The sequence below is a fragment of the Pristis pectinata genome, chromosome 20 (genome assembly GCF_009764475.1).
Source record: "Pristis pectinata isolate sPriPec2 chromosome 20, sPriPec2.1.pri, whole genome shotgun sequence".
In the NCBI taxonomy this organism is placed as follows: Eukaryota; Metazoa; Chordata; class Chondrichthyes; order Rhinopristiformes; family Pristidae; genus Pristis; species Pristis pectinata.
In genome coordinates this window covers 5,923,979-5,944,351 of record NC_067424.1, presented here as the reverse complement: position 1 = coordinate 5,944,351, position 20,373 = coordinate 5,923,979, and the positions used below count along the sequence as shown (strand labels likewise).

The window sequence follows — 20,373 nt, the reverse complement described above, 5'->3', positions numbered from 1 at the left end:
AGGAGTGACAACACAACAGCACAAACTTTTAAGCCAGCAGCCTCTTTAGATTTACACACAGCTCTACAGTATGGGGCGTAGAAATAATAAGGATTGCAAGGACAAGAGAGTATTTCACATGTAACTCTACTTCCTTCTACTTGTTTCTCCAACTGGCCCTGAAGGAAACTGCCAGCTGCCAAGTCTTTGACCTACCAATCACCACAACGCTTCCGCAAAATTCTTACATGGTGCCCTGCCTTCTACATGACTACAGAACTTTCCAATTAAATCACTGCCAGAAAGATGTCCATCACCATCACAGCACCAAAATGACCCAAATTCTATAAATCACAGGTTCCATGACAATATTGCCTCATCTCCCTTTGCCCTTTCTGTAGTTTTTGACAAGGCTGATCACATTACCACCTTCTAAGAGCTCCCTTTTGTTGTCCAGCTCATAGAACATAGATGTACATCACTGGACAGGCCATTCAGCCCATGATGTTGTGCCCATCTTGATGCCGATTTATACTAAATGTCCTCCTCCTGTGTATCATCCATCTCCCTCCATTCCCTTCATATTCATGTGTCCTCTTAAACTTCACTAAACTGCCTGCTTCCACTACTGCCCCTGGTAACCCATTCCAGGCACCTACCACTCTCTACATAAAAAAACTTGCCCCTCACGTTGCCTTTAAACTCCACCCACCCACCCCCCCCCCCCAACCTTAAAAGCATGTCCTCTGGTGTTTGACATTTCTACCCAAGGGATCAGATTCTGTCTGTCTTATTCCGACTGTCTCGACTGACTAACGAGCTCACTGCTTGATTTCAAGCCTGACTCAGAGGCTCAGCACCATTGATACCTTTCTATGCTCATCCGTTACAAATACTCAACCACCTTTTCTTTCACTTCTCTTCCTTATCTACATCCTGCCCTTTGGAAACATGATCTCCAAGTGTGGCATCCCCCTCCAATTGCATCTTGATGATTGGTCACCTCTACCTTTCAATCACCTCTCTCACCCAGTCATGAAAACAGAATGCTAGAAATATGCATCTGTGGAGAGAGAAACAACCAGGTCATTCTCTCTTCTCTCCTCTTCCCAACAGGCAGAAGATACAGGAGCCTGAGGGCACATACCACCAGGTTCAAGAACAGCTTCTATCCCACTGTGATAAGACCATTGAACAGTTCCCTTATACGATGAGATGGACCCTTGACGTCACAATCTACCTTAATGTGACCTTACACCTTATTGTCTACCCGCAATGCATTTCCCTGTAGCTGTGACACTTTACTCTATACTCTGTTATTGTTTTTACCTGTACTACCTCAATGCACTCTGTAGTAACTCAATGAATCTGCACTGTGTAATGAATTGATCTGTACGAACGGTATGCAAGCCAAGTTTTTCACTGTACCTTGGTACAAGTGACAATAATAAACCAATACCAACACCCCTTTCCCATGCAATGGTCCTCTTTGCACTTCTCCCTCCTCACCCAACGTTGGTTGCCATGCCATCAGCCATCTTGGGCCCATGTAATGTAATTTATTCCATCTTTCAACCCTTTCTCCTTTCACACTTTCCTTAAAACCAACTTCTTCAGCTAACCTTTTGGTCAGTGCTTCCTGAAACATTGTCATTTTGGTATTCATCTTGTCAATACAATCTTTATAGTACTTTAAAAACAATTCACACATATTGTTGCCAGTTGCAGATACGAAACCAGGTAGTATGGTAATAGCATGTTGACAGGAATGCAATAAAATATCTATCCAGCACAACCTAGTCTATCAGCCCACTTTCTTTCCATCCCAGTCAAACTAAAAGCTTCCTCCATAAGCACTCACTGGTTGGAGTCTGTGGCGTCCTTGGTAAATCAAGTTCCGTCGGATGAGGGTTTCTCGATATCATCATGGGTTCCTCGACGACATTAATACTGTTACACTGCATGATCTCTTGGAGAAGGTTAAAAATCTCCTCAGCACGTGCACACTTGAAGGCAAAAATGCCTGCAAGATAAGTAAAAGCAGTCATTGCATATTGCAGAAAGGACTTCGAAGAATGCAAGATTTTGGGAATTTACTCAATGAAATCCAGAAGTGGTTTAATGGGATCCTCATTTGATATCAGCCATCAGTGGCTTTTTTTTTTAATTGTTCATGTGTACGGTATAAAACTCCATTCATACACAGCATACAGCATCAGGAATAGCTTCATACACCACACATTGCCTTTAAGTACTTGCACATAAAATAGGTTATTAATTTCATGTACAGTGCAATTGCTTTGTATTTTTTTCGCTGTGGCGATCAGTTCTACCATACAAATCCATCAGCATTTCTTTCAGCAAACAGTAGGTGGTGCTCAGAAACTATTAGATATAAAAAGGCAAGGAAGCTTCACAAAAACAATTTCCGCTTGCCACAATGAAATTAATTCTAAAATTATTAACAAAAGAAACAGAAACAACTCATTTAATTGAGCAAAATAAAAATCAACATTTACACAGGATTAGAAATGAGAAAAATCACACTGTAGAGAAGTTACAACATAAATGGTAAGGTGTTTAACTAAATTCACCCCAGTCATATAACGTACTTCTATTTGCCAACTGCTGTAGAGACCAGAGAATTAAAATTCCAAATAATTACAATCGTTCTGGTGAAAACTATGGTCTTAATTTTATTTAATCAGATCATGTAGATTATTATATTGTAATAAATGGAAATTGTTTCAAATTGAAAATGCACCATTAGGATGTGGACACCATTCTATTTCTTATTCAATGCTTTTTGAAATTGGGGTGAGCATTCTTGATGAAGTACCTCAGAATATGGATTTTTATTTAATCATTTTACTTGCCTAGGTGAGTAACTGCAGTGGATTTTATGGATGGTGCACACTGCAGCCAAGATGTACAGTGGTGGGGATCAATCTTTCAGGGTCAATCCAGCAAACTACAATGCCTTGGATGGTATTACACTATGAGTTTTGGTGTAGCTGGAGTCACCCAGGCAAATGGAGAGCATTCCATCATACCCTTGTGCCTTGTAGATGCTGGAATGGCTTTGGGGTGTTGGGAGGTGAGAAAATGTCACAGGAGGCCCAACCTCTGATGTTACCCAAATGATGTCAGCTGAAGAATTCCAGGATTTTGATCAACTGGCTAAAAAATAATGATGACGTACAGTCATAGAGCCATATAGCACGGAAACAGCCTAACTCATTCATTCCAACCAAGTTGGCTCACTTATCTGCATTTAGCCCGTATTCTTCTAAACCTTTCCTATCCATGTACCTGTCTAAATGTCTTTTAAACAGTGTAATTGTACCCACCTCTACAGCTTCCTCTGGTAGCTCATTCCATACACCCACCACCCTCTGTGTGAAAAATTTGCCTGTCAGGTCCCTGTTAAATCTTTCTCCTCTCACCTTAAACCCATGCCCTCTAAGTTTTATACACCCTTACCCTAGGAAAAAGACTTGTGTCCATTCGACTTATTTATGCCCCTTATGATTTTATAAACCTCACCCTCCTCGCTTCAGGGAAAATGTCCCAGCCTATCCGGCCTCTACAGGTATGTACATTAATGTCTTCAGCCACCAATGTACATCAATACATTCAGCCACCTAAACAAAATAGTTTTCCCACCTTGTAAAGAAGGCACAAGTGATTTCATTGATATTTATATAATTATTTTGAATCATATTGTCACACTCAAAATTTAAAAAGTTAAATAAAGATCCACTGGCAGTCTAACCAGTGGATGACATAACATTTACCTTCTGTAGCATTTTAGCACTTCTCTAACTGATCCTAACCAGTCTATAACTTTTAGTATTTTTCTATTCTAACTGATGCACCCTGGATGACAATGTTTTCCTTGTTGTTCAGTACACATTAGCTTTGGTACTCTGTCACTTCATTCAAACCAATTTGCTTAATTGGTGCTTGAGGTACCTCTTCCCTGAATGCTCTCCATTTTTTCATACTGCATTACCCGGCAATTGTTCCTCCTTAAATTATTGAAATTAGCTTTTCTGTAGTCAAGCATTCACATCTTCAATATTTACCGGTTTGGAACGAGCTACCAGAAGAAGTGGTAGAGATAGGTGCAATTACAGCATTTAAAAGGCATTTGGACAGATACTTGGATAGTATGGCAGCAGAGGGATATGGGCCTAATGCAGGTAAAGAGGATTAGCGTTTATAGGCAGCACAGTCAGCAAGGACGAGTTGGGTCAAAAGCCCTGTTTCTGTAGTGTAGAACTGAATGATTCCAGTCAGAGCAGCAGAGGTGAAAATTCTACATTTCTGAATTATTCAAGGAAAATACAATGAAGAAGAAAAACTATAAAAGGTCTTTCTGAATGGAAGAATTCATTTGGGAAAAATAGGCTTTATCAACCATCATTGGGCAGATCTTCCATTGCCCCAAAATCACTGCCCATCAACCCTGGGCTATTTTGTTTGTTTCAGCCCAGTGAAGCATTCCATTGGAGTCCAGCTTCCAGCATTTTGGTGATGCCCAGCAGAGATAGATAGCTGCACTTATGCAATGGCTTAGACAACAAGCAAGGTCACATCTCAAGGCTCATAGCTTGTCAATGTTGTCAATATAATCAAGGCTGTTGAAAACCTTTCACCTTCACAAAAATTGGTAATACTTGGGAGATGCAAAAAAAACTTACATTATTTTACATTTGAATTCTAAATTGGTCATCTATATACAATCAATTAAGATCAATGAAACCAAAATAAATGAAAACAACTATTTACATTTCTCCACACAAGTTTCAGTGAAGAAGTGGTAGAGATAGGTGCAATTACAGCATTTAAGAGGCATTTGGACAGATACTTGGATAGTACGGCAGCAGAGGGATATGGGCCTAATGCAGGTAAAGAGGATTAGCGTCCACCAAGGTTCAGCAAGCAGATTTTCCAGTCCAAGAGCTTAAAGATTGTGCTGCCCTGGAGTATTCCATGAAGAGTCCATCAGAGGAGTACAGGGGCTGGGTGGGGGATGCCACTGCTGACTTAGATCGGCACCAGCGCTGGCAAACAGGACATCTGTCAGGATACCTGGTTAAATTAGGGCAGATGTTGATTTGACCCCATCATCTGGCAATCGCCAGTCATGCGGCCCTAACTAGTAGCTCAGCTGAACCTGCATAAAGACCAACAATTTAATGAAGGTCAAAAAGGCTCAAGTAACAGGTGAGACAAATTGAATCTCCAATCACCAATTTGAATGAGGGTTCCTGAACAATTGAGCAACATGGCCAAAGTGAGGTAGCAAATAGTGCTGCTGCCCCCTCTGCTCTGGCAACCCAGGTGTAATCGTGGCCTCTGTGAAGTTTTCATGTGCTTTCTGTGACCTCGTCGTTCTCTCCTCAGTGCTGTGGTTTTGTCCCACATCCCAAAGATGTGTAGTTTTGGTAGCTTAATTGGCTGCTGTAAATTGCCCCTCGTGTAAGAGGATTGTCAGAGAATCAGGGGAGAGCTGATGAGCATGTAAGAGAAAATAGGTTACAGGGATATGTAGGGGAACAAGATTGATGGGATTGCTCTGGGAGTCAGCATAAGCTCAATGACCTCCGTCCATAAAATAATGAAATATGAAATAAATATTTATTCCTAATAAAAATGTCAAACTGATTAGGGAACACTATCATGAATTGACAAAAATAAAGTCCAAGAAGTGTGCATAGGGGGAACTAAAGGTGACCAGCTGATTAAGTTGAGCCTTAGGTTTGATGATATGTACCTGTAACATAGAAACATAGAAAACCTACAGCACAATTCAGGCCCTTCGGCCCACAAAGTTGTGCCAAACATGTCCCTACCTCTCTACCTTAGAAATTACTAGGCTTACACCTGTAGTTGGAGATTGCGGCCCCAGGATTCCATTCACATTACCACTGAAACAGAAAACAGCCGAGCTTGTCTATAATACACAAAGAAGCTACTGCTTCCAATAACCAAAGGGACTGAAGCAAGATTTTATCACATTGGACTTTTGGAGACAAAAATCCAGCAATCTGAAGATTACAGGGAAGACCTTGTGTAAATAGGATCGGTTAGCACAAGTTCAGTTGGCTACGGGCAAAAAAAAGGTGGTTGAAGAAATTCAACAGTTCCATGAACCATACAAAACCAACCTTGTCCAGTTTGGCATCTTCTTCCACTTTCAAATGAGAAGAGGTTGGAGTCATAACCATAACGCCGCAGACAGAGGTACGGCCATCTCACAGCATCTCGTTTCCTGGTGTGCAAAATTAACTCAGAGTTGGTCAGTTCCATGATCCCAGAGCCCAGCTCATTACCATCATCATCCACGTTTGTCACCTGCAGGAGAGAACACCCTTCTGAGAATAGCATGATGTATGTTATGCAGGAGGGATTATTTATTCAAGGATAAATAAAAATACAAATAAAAATTTTGCCATGCTTTGTTATATACTTTGTAAATGCACACAAGTGTCCCTATGTATGCCCATAATAAGCCTTGGTTCTTCTAAACCACTATTCTTGGTACTGAGTCCAAAGCTATGATAAGCCATCCAAGTGCTCATCCGACATTGTCACATTATGATCCAGTCGTCTGTAGTTCAACAAAACTGAAGCCAAAGCCTTTCTAATAAGATCCCAAAATTTGCTCAAGATTTCAACCAACCAAGATGTCCATTCAGGTTCAATCCAACAAAGAACAGCCTCGATTTTTTTGCTCAATCCAGAGAGGAGTTTCAAACTCCTCATCCATTTAACACCACAGACATCAACCTCAAAGTCACCACCTCAGTTCACCAATCTACAATGAAAGTCTCTGTCAATTCAGTTGCATGTGTCAATTTGGCTCAGTGTTCTTGGCCCCAAGTTAGAGGTTTCGCTATTAACTTGGAAGTACTCTTAACTTGCACTTAAGTGCACTGATGGGAGATTATTGGTGTCAACTATTCTATCTTGGAAACATTAAGCCTGGGCTACATCCGTTCATTCAGAAAGAGTGACTTAAAAACCCAATGGTATTTTCTTTTGAAGAACTGGGAGGTTCTTTAATATCAATAGCTATGAAGGATTTTGGGAAATGTCAGGGAATGAACAGTCCCTTGCATAAAGGCTCTACTAGTTACCAACAAACTACACTTTTCATACATCTTTGCTTTCTTCAAAATCCATACCATCCAGAACTCCATTGCTCCATCGTACCCATGGTCTACAAAGTCTGCTTCCAACGCCTTCCTGTTCCACAGGAGAGGTTTTGAAAATATTTTTCACATTTGCATGTACTCCAGGGACATGCTCCTCCTTTCTTATCTAAATGCCACCAACGTATGTCATTCTGTCCAACATTGTGGTTACCGAACCTTCCCTCTCTACAAGACTCCACTCCATCAGCACAACAGAGCCAAGCAGTCTTGTTGAAAAACCTCTTTAAAACATCCATTTTCACAATACCTTCAGCTAATTCCCCTAAAACAACACCTCTGGACTATAGGGGGGTTTGGAGCATTTATCTATCTTGGAATTAGATCAAGAATTATTGAACCCACAACACATTGGCCAAAGGAGCCACTGAAACAAAACCATTTTATTCATGATTCCCAGATAACAGTTTTATTTCTTACTCTCTGACAGTCCTGCTCTAAATTCATAGATAAAGTTTTCAAAGGTCTCAATTAATGGGCAAATGCCAAACCAGATCATCAAGCTGGTATCTACACTGATTCTACATGCCAAAAGAGAATAAGCTTTCAGGCAAACCACAAACAGAAAAAAACTTGGGATTTTATTAAAATGCAAATCAGTGCAAAATAGAGAAAATATTTCTCCCTTTAAACAAAATAATTACTTTCCTTAGTTGAGAGTTCCAATTACTTGAGATTGTGGAAGGCGAGATGTTACCTTGAATTTGGTTGGATGGGTTTCTGAGATTGTGTCTTTATCCAGACAGCTCCAGCAACTCCCCATGGCTTCAGCAGACCGGCTGATCTCTAAATAAAACAAATTAATGCAGACACAGTTCATCTCTGGAGCTCCAACACATTGTTGTCAATACAAAAAAAAAGTTAACTGTTGAGGTATTAAATACTGGATTCTTCTTGTGAGCTCCACTTTGTTTAACATGATAAAAGTTTAGAAGCCATTCAGACAAAAAATATATTACAGTTTTTGCATAATATCCAAAAATATTTGTTTTAAAATTCAATACTTAATGAACATCCTTTAAGTAAAGATTTTTCTTTGCTCAGTTTTGCCAATTGAGAACAGACAAATTATCCAAGCCCTGCCACCATCCAAAACTAGTCTGTAAAGAACTACCAGGCAAAACAGGGGGTGCCTCAACCTAAACAGTCTCCTTCATTAAGCCTCAAAAGCTTCCTGCAAGGTTCACCCTTCTGAGTCACTGTAATACTAACCTCTTCCACTCACTTCTTCTCCTCTACTAAACACCTCCCCTAACTGAGATTGGTTAAAGGACTACAGAAAAACAGATGTTTTAATAGTCCATGATGTTTTGTATTAGCTTTCAAAAATATTATTAGATCTACATTAGTTCCTTTAATATTAAAATTATATTTTTAATACATGTACATCAGAACATAGTTAATTAAAATGTCAAGATCAAAATGTAGTTAATTTAAATGCAATTAAAAACTCAATTTCTCATACTTAAAAATTCACCTGTTTTTCTTTTACCTCTGATGTTACATTTCTCTTGACCTTTGTTCACACAAACCTGACTGCTCCTGAATTCTCAAAACCTTGTCCCTTCCTTTACAATACAGAGCCTTACAAGACCTGCTGAGTTCCTCCAGCAGGTTGGAGACACAAGAGACTGCAGATGCCGGAATCTGGAGCAACAAACAATCTGCTGGAGCAACTCAACAGGTCGAGCAGCATTTGTGGGAGGAAAGGAAATGTCGACTTTAGGTTTAAAACTCTGCATCAGTCATCAATTCCCTTCCTCCCACAGATTCTGTTCGACCCACTGACTTCCTCCAGCAGAGAGTCTGTTGTTACAAAATCCAACTTGTGCATCCACTAGCACCCAGTTCTTAATTTACACCATCTTAAGTTCAATTTTTTTATATAATGTACAGCGTATAATCAGACCATTCAGCTCAAAACGTCCACGCCAGAATTCATGTTTCACTCAGAACTCCTCCCATTTTTCCTTATACAACCCTACCAGTTGCTTCTTCCTCGTACTGTATGTTTAACCTGCTGTCCTTTAATTGCATTCTAAACAATTTTTCTTGCTCACTCCCTGTTGCAGCGAGTTCTATATTCTCACCTTTGTCTTGGAAAAGTTCCCTCTGAACTCCTTTAAATTTACTGATTATTGACAATTACCAGTTTGCCCTTGTCCACAAGTAGAAAGACTCTCTCTGCTTCCACTATACACAACCTCAGCATTGAAGACCTATATACAGTTAACAGGCAATCTCTTCAATAGAAAAGAGATCCAGCCTCAAAATCTCTCAGCAAGTGCAATCAGGTATCAACTTTGTAAATATTTTTGCATCATTTCCAGCACCTCTATCAGTTTTGTAACATGCTGATCCCTGGTGGCATCTTTCATAAGACCGTAAGACTTAGGAGCAGAATTATCCAGCTCATCAAGTCTGCTCCGCCATTCGATCGCGGCTGATTTATTTTTTTCCCCTCAACCCCATTCTCCTGCCTTCTCCCTGTAACCTTTGATGCTCTTACTAATCAAGAACCTATCAACCTCCGCTTTAAATATACCCAATGACTTGGCCTCCACAGCCATCTGTGGCAATGAATTCCACAGATTCACCACCCTCTGGCAAAAGATTTCATTTCTAAAGGGACGTCCTTCTATTCTTCAGACTGTGCCCTCTGGTCCTAGACTCTCCCATGACTGGAAACATCCTCTCCATGTCCACTCTATCCAGGCCTGTCAATATTCAGTAAGTTTCAATGAGATCCCTCATCATCCTTCTAAACTCCAGCGAGTACAGCTCCTCATACATTAACCCTTTCACCCTTGGGATCATTCTCATAAACCTCCTCTGGACCGTCTCCAAATCCAGCACATCCTTCCTTAGATCTGGGGCCCAAAACTGCTCACAATACTCCAAATGTGGTCTGACCAATGCCTTATAAAGCCTCAGCATTACATCCTCGCTTTTATATTCTGGTCCTCTCGAAATGAATACTGACATTGCATCTGCCTTCCTTACTACCAACTCAACCTGCACATTAACATAGAATAGTACAGCACAGTACTGGCCCTTCGTCACACAATGTTGTGCCGACCTATATAAACCTTATCCCCATTCAATCTATCCCCCTCTTTACTTCACCTCCCATAACCCTCTATTTTTCTTTCGTCCAAGTCCCTATCTGGTCAAATCATGTAGATGCCACAGCCAAGAACCTCTACTTCCTCAGGATGCTAAAGAAATTCGGTTTGTCCCCTTTGACACTCACCAACTTTTACCGATGCACCACAGAAAGCATCCTATCTGGATATATCACGGCTTGGTACAGCAACTGCTCTGCCCAGGACCGCAAGAAACTGCAGAGAGTTGTGGACACAGCCCAGCGCGTCACGGAAACCAGCCTCCCCTCCTTGGACTCTGTCTTTACCTCTCATTGCCTTGGCGAAACAGCCAGCATAATCAAAGACCCCACCCACCTGGGTCATTCTTTTTTCTCTCCTCTTCCATCAGCTAGAAGATACAGGAGCCTGAGGGCACATACCACCAGACTTAAGGACAGCTTCTACCCCACTGTGATAAGACTATTGAACGGTTCCCTTATATGATGAGATGGACTCTGACCTCATGATTACCTTGTGTTACCTCGCACCTTATTGCACTGCACTTTCTCTGTAGCTGTGACACTTTACTCTGTACTGTTATTGCTTTTACTTGTACTACCTCAATGCACTCTGTACTAACTCAATGTAACTGCACTGTGTAATGAATTGACCTGTACAATCGGTATGCAAGACAAGTTTTATACTGTACCTCGGTACAAGTGACAATAATAAACCAATACCAATACCAAATACCAATCTAATAGTCTCTTAAATGACCCTATCGTATTGGCCCCTACCACCACCCCGGCAGTGCATTCCAGGCACCCACCACTCTCTGTGTAAAAAACCTACCTTTGACATCTCCCTTGAACTTTCCTCCATGCACCTTAAACGGGTGACCTCCAGTATTGGCCATTGCCAGCCTGGGGAAAAAGATGCTGGCTGTCCACCCTGTCTATGCCTCTCATAATCTTATATACCTCTATCAAGTCTCCTCTCATCCTCCGTCGCTCCAAGGAGAAAAGCCCTAACTTGCTCAACCTCTCCTCATAAGACATGCTCTCCAAACCAGGCAGCATCCTTGTAAATCTCCTCTGTACCCTCTCCAAAGCTTCCACATCCTTCCTATAATGTGGTGACCAGAACTGAACACAATATTCCAAGTGTGGTCTAACCAGAGTCTTGTAGAGCTGCAACATTACCTCGTGGCTCTTGAACTCAATCCCCTGGCTAATGAAGACCAACACACCATACGCCTTCCTAACCACCCTATCCACTTGTGAGGCAACTTTGAGGGATCTATGTACTTGGATCCTAAGCTCTTTCGGTTCCTCCAAACTGCTAAGAATCCTGCCATTAACCATGTATTCTGCCTTCAAGTTCATTCTTCCAAAGTGAATCACTTCACACTTCTCCAGATTGAACTCCATCTGCCACTTCTCTGCCCAGCTCTGCATCCTGTCTAAATCCGTTGCAACCTACGACAACCTTCTACGCGATCTACTACACCACCAACATTCGAGTCATCTGCAAACTTACCAAACAATCCTTCCATTTCCTCATCCAAATCATTTATAAAAATCACAAAGAGCAGGGGTCCCAGAACAAATCCCTGCAGAACACCGCTAGTCACCAACCTCCAGGTCGAATACTCCCCTTCTACAACCACCCTCTGTCTTCTGTGGGCAAGCCAATTTCAAATCCACACAGCCAATTTTCCATGGATCCCATACCTCATGACTTTCTGAATGAGCCTACCATGGAGAATTTTGTCAAATGCCTTACTAAAATCCATATATACCACATCCACCGCACTACCTTCATCAATTTGTCTTGTCTCTTCCTCAAAAAACTCTATTAAGCTCGTGAGGCATGACCTGCCCTTCACAAAGCCATGTTGACTATCCCTAATAACACTATGCTTCATCAAATGCTCATAAATCCTGTCCCTGAGAATTCCCTCCAAAAGTTTGCCCACTACTGACGTAAGACTCACTGGTCTATAATTCCCGCGATTATCCCTTTTACCTTTCTTTAACAATGGACCAATGTTTGGCATCCTTCAATCCTCCAGCACCACTCCTATAGCCAGGGAGGACTCAAAGATCATCGTTAATGCTCCAGTAATCTCTTGCCTCACTTCCCATAATAACCTGGAGTATATCCCATCTGACCCCAGGGGCTTATCTATCCTAATGCTTTTTAGTAGCTCCAACACTGCTTCTTTCTTAACCTCAACATGCTCCAACACATTTGCCTGTTCTACACTAACCTCACGTTGGTCTAAGTCCCTCACTGGTGAACACTGAAGCAAAACATACATTTAGGACCTCCTCTACTTCCTTCGCCCCCAGACACACTTTTCTCCCCTAATCTCTGAGCAGTCCTACCCTCACCTTGGTCATCCTCCTGTTCCTCACGTGTGTAGAATGCCTTAGGATTTTCCTTAACCCTACTTCAAGGGCTTCTCATGTTCCCTTCTAGCTCTCCCTGACTACCCTCCTTAAGGTCCTTCCTGACTACCTTATAACTCTCAACAGCCCCATCTGATTTTTGCTTCCTAAACCTTAAATATGCTTCCTTCTTCCTCTTAACTAAGCCTTCCACCTCTCTTGTTAACCATGGTTCCTTCACCCTACCATCCTTTCCTTGTCTCTGTGGGACAAACCTATCTAGAACCCTATGCAAGTGGTCCCGAAACAACATCCACATTGCTGCGGTGCATTTACTAGAGAACATCTGTTCCCAGTTTACGCTCCCAAATTCTTGCCTGATACCATCGTAATTTGCCCTCCCCCAATTAAATACTTTCCCATAACATCTGCTTGTATCTTTGTCCATGGCTATGCTAAAAGGTCAGGGAGTTGTGGTCACTATTCCCAAATGCTCGCCCACCGAGAGGTCTTTCATCTGACCAGGTTCATTGCCTAATATCAGATCCATCTTGACTTCTCCTCTAGTTGGCCTGTCTACATACTGTATCAGTAATCCTTCTTGTACACACCTAACAAATTCTGCCTCAGCTAAACCTTTTGCACTAAGGAAGTGCCAATCAATATTAGAGAAGTTGAAGTCACCCATGACAACAACCCTGTTATTTTTGCACCTTTCCAAAATCTGCCTACTTATCTGTTCCTCAGTATCCCGATAGCTATTCCCTTAGGGAATCCTGCACTAAGACTCCCAAGTCTCTTTGCATCTCCGATTTCTGAATTTACTCACCTTTAGAAAATAGTCTATGCCTTTATTCCTTCTACCAAAGTGCATGACCATGCATTTCCTTATGCTGTATTCCATCTACCACTTCTTTGCCCATTCTCCCAACCTGTTCAAGTCCTTCTGCAGACTCCCTGTTCCTCAACACTAACTGCCCCTCCAACTATCTTTGTATTATCCGCAAACTTGGCCATAAAGCTATTAATTCCATCATCCAGATCATTAACATATAACATGAAAAGTAGTGGACCCAACACCAACCTGAGGAACACCACTGGCAGCCAACCAGAATAGGCCTCCTCCCACTCTTTGCCTTCTCCCAGTCAGCCAATCTTCTATCTATGCTGGTACCTTTCTTGTAATGCCATGAGGCTGCTAAACAAGATAGGAGCCCATGTGCAGCACCGTGTCAAAGGCCTTCTGAAAATCCAAGTAAACAACATTCACTGACTCTCCTTTGTCTATCCTGCCTGCTACTTCCTCAAAGAATTCCAACAGATTTGTCATGCAAGATCTCCCCCGAAGGAAACCATGCTGACTTCGGCCTATTTTATCATGTGCTTCCAAGTACCCCGAAACCTCATCCTTAATAATGGACTCTAACATCTTACCAACCACTGAAGTCAGGCTAACCAGCCTACCTTTTGCCTCCCTGTCTTCTTCAAGAATGGAGTGACATTTGCGATTTTCCAGTCCGCTGGAACCATTCCTGACTCTAGTGATTCTTAAAAGATAACTACTAATGCCTCCACAATCTCTTTACCTACCTCTTTTAGAATCCTGGGGTGTAGTCAATCCAGTCCAGGTGACTTATCCACCTTCAGACCTTTCAGCTTCCTAAGCACTTTCTCCTTAGTAATAACAACTGCACTCACTTCTGCCTGCCGACTCTCTCGAATTTCTGGCATGTCGCTGGTGTCTTCCACAGTGAAGACTGACGCAAAATACTTATTCAGTTCATCTGTCGTTTCTTTGTTCCCCATTACTACTTCTCCAGCGTCATTTCCCAGCAGTCCGATGTCCACTCTTGCCTCTCTTTTACTCTTTATATATCTGAAAAAACTTTTGGTATCCGCTTTTATGTTATTAGCTCGCTTACATTCATATTTCATCTTTTCTCCCCTTATTGCTTTTTTAGTTGCCTTCTGTTGGCTTTTAAAAGCTTCCCAATCCTCTAGCTTCACACTAGTTTTTGCAATATTGTACACCTTTTGCCTTTATGCTGTCTCTGACTTCCCTCATCAGCCACAGTTGCCTCATCCTCCCTTTAGAATGCTTCTTCTTCTTTGGGATGAACTGATCCTGCATCTTCTGAATTACTCTCAGAAGCTCCTGCCACTGTTGCTCTACTCTCATCCCTGCTCGGTTCCCCTTCCAATCAACCTTGGCCAGCTCCTCTCTCGTGCCTTTCAGATGGTAATGTCCGGCTCAACGGAGATTAATGATCCATCCAAAAGCAGTTTTTGAAAAGCATGGAGCTAGACTCCGACTGCCCTAGCCTTGCCTGCAAGTATATATTAAGAATGAGCACTAATTTAAAAAAATATAGTCTTCAACACATGAAGAGCTGTGAAATCTTTGCATACATATAATTCGCAGAATTTATTAAAATTTATGCGAAATAAAAGTTGGGACGTCATGTTGGAGCTGTACAAAACACTAGTTAGACTGTACATGGAGTATTGTGCACAGTTCTGGTCATCATGTGACAAGGAGGATGTGGTAGCAATAGAACGAGTGCAGAAGCGATTCACCAGGATGCAAGCTGGATTGCAGGGCTGTGTCGATTGGATAGGCTGGGTTTATTCTCACTGGAACGTAGGAGGCTGAGGGGGGAATTTATGAGCTTATAAAATAATGAAGAGCACAGATAGGGTGGATAATCAGAGTCTTTTTGCACAGGACAAGGGAGTCTAGAACTACAGGGCACAGGTTTAAGGTGAGAGGGGAGGAATTTGAAGGAGATCTGAGTAAATTTTTCACACAGAGGGTTTGATGGTTATGTGGAATGAGCTGCCAGAGGCAGATATAACTACAACATTTAAAAGGCATTTGGACAGGTGCTCAGATAGGAAAGGCATAGAGGGATACAGGCTTAATGCAGGGAAATGGGATTGGCCAAGATAGGCACCAAGGTTGGCATGAATGACATGGGCCCGTTTCTGTGCTTTAGGATTCTATTTTGAGATTTTATAAAAGATACGTTATAAATTACTGGTGTTTTAAATGTAGCTATTTGTCACTCACCCACTTACCTCAGTAGAAGAATATGGTTACCAGCTTCAATCTGAAAATCATACTGTTTGTTCTTACCTAGTCTTGGCCATTAGTGGGAAAGCTGCCCAATCTCAGTTCCAGATGCCTCCGCTTGGAGTCATGGTAAGCAAACTCAAGCCATCATAGAGCACATATGCCTTTAACCTAGAGTGAAGCAATGATGAGATATATTTACTTATTTTCCCCAAGGGCAACTGTGTTGAAATATCATTTTCATTAACAATATTTAACATAGAGGCATTAATTCAAACAAATAATTTCCCCTTTCTAAAATCTGCTAGTAGGTACAGCTCTTGAAATATTAAATATAGAATAATTCAGATGAAAATTTACAGTCAATATCTGATAATGAATCTCAACAGACAACAAATCATTGGGACATCACAGCCAATTTGATAGAATATTTGTAACAAAGTTATAAAACAGCAATAAGGAAGAGAATTAGTTTTTCACTTCCAAGGCATGGAGGTAAATTGTAGTGTTACTTCTGCCATCCTATATAAAACTGTTCCAATCTGTACCACTTATCACCATCCAGGGGATCTACTGGAGTGATCAGCCATCGACTTGGGACTTGAGGGGGGGAATGGGGGGGGTTGAGAAAAATCTGGATTATATTACTTCTGTGCATTTTATTTTCAAAATGTTTCAGTTTATCCAAAGAACAGATTTACAACATTACATGGCTTTTATGAACTTTATAAATTACAAAATATTATTCTTTTGAAGCAGCCCATTTTAAGAAAAGTTACAGAAAACTAGAATTGCTGCCAAGAAATAACAATAGAGTAATAATTCAACTACTGCAACATGAAAAGTGTTATTTAATTTGCTTAAAGAAAATCCTCATCTTGACTAAAATCTCAGATTTCTTGCTGGTGTGAGATTTCACACATGCAAGATCTTCCATGATAAATCACCTACAGTCATCATTTATGCCTAAATCTTGCAGTTAATGAAGCATAAGGCTTTTGTTTTTGGGGAGTGGGTGGTGGGGGGAACGATAACAGGGGGTGTGAGAGTGGATGGAGAGCAGTATAAAGTGCATCATAGCCAAGTTCATTCCTACGTTCCTTGGTACTCAAATCCATTTTCAACAGGGATTACAGGACTGTGAATTCTATTTAACGATCCTCTTCCTAATTAGAGCAGTTTCCACTATGTTCCAAGCACATATTAGGAACTAAATATACAGCCTTCTGAATTTTAGCAAAAAGTTATTTTGGATAAGTAGCTTTAAGGAGCTGAAGGGAAATCATATAAAAGTCTATGAAAATTATGCATGGCTCTCTATACATCAAATTGTGATGTAACACTCTAGATCTAACGCTTGTACCCTACTCCAAGAGAATGCATTCAGCCATCGTTCAATGGTTTTGCCAGTAGATATTTACCCTATAATTCACTTGTTACAATACTGCCGATATTTTAAAAAAAGAAACACAAAAAACTAACTCAAAGTTACAAGATCTCTCTGCAAGCTCTGGAAAACAGAGTTTACTACCATCCATGGAAAAAATATACACTGAACAATTCTGTGAACAATTTGCAGTCTTGACAAATAGTTGCAGAGGATTCCTACCCTTTGGAAGATCACAAACACAGCTGAACACTTGCAGCTGTGACAGAACAACTTTGTTTAAAGAAGAAAAATGCAACTTATACTCTTCTGGAGTGAGTTAAATGCTGTAACAAAATCTGAGGCTTAGAAATCAAGAAAACCTGTTCTTGTATGTTGAGAGAGAAATAAGAACATAAGTAGCAGGTGTCGGTCATTTGACTCTTTGTGCCTGCTCCACTTTCAATCAGATCATGGCTGAGCTTTTAATGTGTATAAAATACAGCTTGGAAATCCACCATCAAATATAGATCAGTAAACAGTGTACAGATGGTTCATTAAGCCGCAGTTTGCTACAAGCATTTACTACATACACACACTGAAAATGGAAAAGCCAGCTCCACCATCCATGAAAATTGGGATGATCTGCTACTTCAATGCCATTTTCCTGCACTATCCCATAACTTTTGATTCTCTTAATATCTTCAAGTCTATCAATCTGTGTTTCGATGAAAATCAATGACTGGAACTCCATGGTCCTCAGGGGTAAGAATTCTAAGCATTCACCACCCTCTAGATGAGCACACTTCTCCTTTCAATCCTAAATGGCCAATCCATTATTCTAAAAACAACTCCTGGTCCTCAACATCTTAACCAAGAGAAACATATTCCCTGTGAAGCCTTGTAACAATTTTGTAAGTGTCACTGAGATCACATCTCATTCTTCTTAATTCAGGAGAACATAGGCCAAGCCGACTCAATTTCCCTCTATATAAAAAAGCCACCATCCCTGGAACCAATCTAGTGAATCTTTATTGTACGTACTCTGGGCAAGTACACTCATTATTAGGTAAGAGGACTAAAACTGTATACAAGAGGCCCTATATAAAATTGCAGTAAGACATCTTTATTACTGTACTCAAATCAAAATAAAAGCTAGAAATTCCATCCCCCTTCCTAATTACACATTGCACCCAAACATCAATTTTCAGTTACTTGTATACAAGGACATCCTGGTCCTTGTGAACGTCAGGATTTCTCAATTTGTCACCATTTAAAATTATTGCATTCAATTCTGGTCTCCCCATTATAGGAAGGACGTGGAGGCTAAGGACAGGATGCAGAAGAGGTTTACCAGGATGCTGCCTGGATTAAAGGGCACATGCTATAAGGAGAGGTTGGACAAACTAGAATAAACTTTCTATGGAGCAATGGAGGCTGAGAGGAGATCTGATACAAGTTTATAAAATTATGAGAGGTATAGATAGACATCCAATATCTTTTTTCCCCAGGGTTGAAATGTCTAACACTAGAGGACAGGGGAGAGGGGGAAAGTTCAAAGGAGATGTGCACAAGTATTTTTTTACACAAAGTGGCGGGTGCCTGGAATCCACTGCCAGGGGTGGTGGCTGAGGCAGATACAATACAGGTGTTTAAGAGGCTCTTAGATAGGAACATGAATATGCAGAGAATGGGGGGGGGGGGTGATATGGACCATGTGCAGACAGAGGGATTAGGTGTCATTATTAATTAGTTCAGCACAACACCGTGGGCTGCAGGGCCTGTTCCTGTGCTGTACTGTTCTCTGTATTCTGTTTTTCCGTTTTGTGCATCAAAGTGAATGACATAATATGGTGCACATTGTATTCCATCTGCCATATCCTTGCCCACTCATTTAGCCTATAAGCTCTTGAATCTTCCTTACATCTTCCTCACAATCCCACCTGGTTTTGTATCATCAACAAACATAGAAACATGACATTTGGTCCCCTCACCAGAATGGTGATATAGATTTTAAGTAACTGCAGTAAACCACTAGTTGCAGCCTGCTAATCTGAAAAAGACCCATTTATTCCCACTCTTTACTTTCTGTCTGTTAACCGATTCACAATCCATTCCCTAAATTCCATGTGCTTTACCCTTGCTGACCAACCTCCTTGTGGGACCTTGTCAAAAGCCCTTTAAACACTTAAATCCACAACATTCACTGATTACATTTACCTGTCACATTCTCAAAGAATTCCAATTAATTAATCAAACATGATTTCATAAATCCATGCTGAATCTTCTCCAGTTCTACTTTTCTGGACCTTCTTTCATCACACCCTTCATTTAAAAGACTTCAGCATTTTCCAATGATAAGCAAACAGGTCAGTAGTTCCCCACTCTCCCACTGCCTGCTATCTTCAATAGGGGGGATCACATCAATCTGCAGGAACCATTCCAGAATTTTGAACAATGATAACCAATTCAACTATTCTCTCCATAGCCTCCTCTTTCAAAACTCAGGGATAGAGATCAGGTGGTCCTTGGGATTTATCAGTCTCACCAACCTCTCTCCTGCTATTATTTCACCAATATTAATTTTCTTCATTTCCTCACTAGACTCGTGGTTCTCTGAGATTTTTTAAGCAAGCTTTTGTGCCTTCTCCCATGAAGACAGATACAAAGTACCTCTTCTGCTATTTTCTACCTCCCATTACAAATGTGTCTATCTATCTGGGCAGGCACGGTAGCATAGTGGTTAGCATAATGCTTTACAGTGCCAGCGACCCGGGTTCAATTCCGGCCGCTGTCTGTAAGGAGTTTGTACGTTCTCCCCGTGTCTGCGTGGGTTTCCTCCGGGTGCTCTGGTTTCCTCCCACGTTCCAAAGACGTACGGGTTAGGAAGTTGTGGGCATGCTAATTTGGCACTGGAAGCGTGGCGACACTTGCGGGCTGTCACCCAAATCACTACGCAAATGATGTATTTCACTGTGTTTCGATGTACATGTGACTAATAAAGAGATCTTATCTTACAATATAGGATGCACTCCAGCTAGTCTTTTCCTTTTCACACTATAGAACCTCAAGAAGTCCATAATAGATTTCTCGCTTCCAGCTCCCAATCCTCAAGTCTACTGGCATTCTTGATAAATTTTATAAGCCACTTCTTTTGATTTAATACTTTCTTTAATTTCTCCTGTCAGCTGCAGAGACACCATATATTTTCCTGTTGGATTTTGTGTCTTAAAGTCCTTTAGTTTTGCAAGTC

The 20,373-nt window shown here is 41.1% G+C and overlaps 1 protein-coding gene across 6 annotated transcripts in view; it reads right to left on the bottom strand.

Moving 5' to 3' along the window:
- Nucleotides 1–20,373, bottom strand: part of LOC127581064 (fibroblast growth factor receptor substrate 2-like) — a 75,118-nt gene that overhangs the window by 13,978 nt on the left and 40,767 nt on the right. For all 6 annotated transcript variants that reach the window (XM_052035131.1, XM_052035128.1, XM_052035130.1 and 3 more), the window contains exons 2-5: nucleotides 15,818–15,925; nucleotides 7,900–7,988; nucleotides 6,156–6,342; nucleotides 1,841–2,002 (exon numbers count right to left, since the gene is read on the bottom strand). In XM_052035131.1, coding sequence (XP_051891091.1) covers nucleotides 1,841–2,002; nucleotides 6,156–6,342; nucleotides 7,900–7,965 — 415 coding nt within the window. In that variant the 5' untranslated portion in view covers nucleotides 7,966–7,988; nucleotides 15,818–15,925. The remainder of the gene's footprint in view (nucleotides 1–1,840; nucleotides 2,003–6,155; nucleotides 6,343–7,899; nucleotides 7,989–15,817; nucleotides 15,926–20,373) is intronic.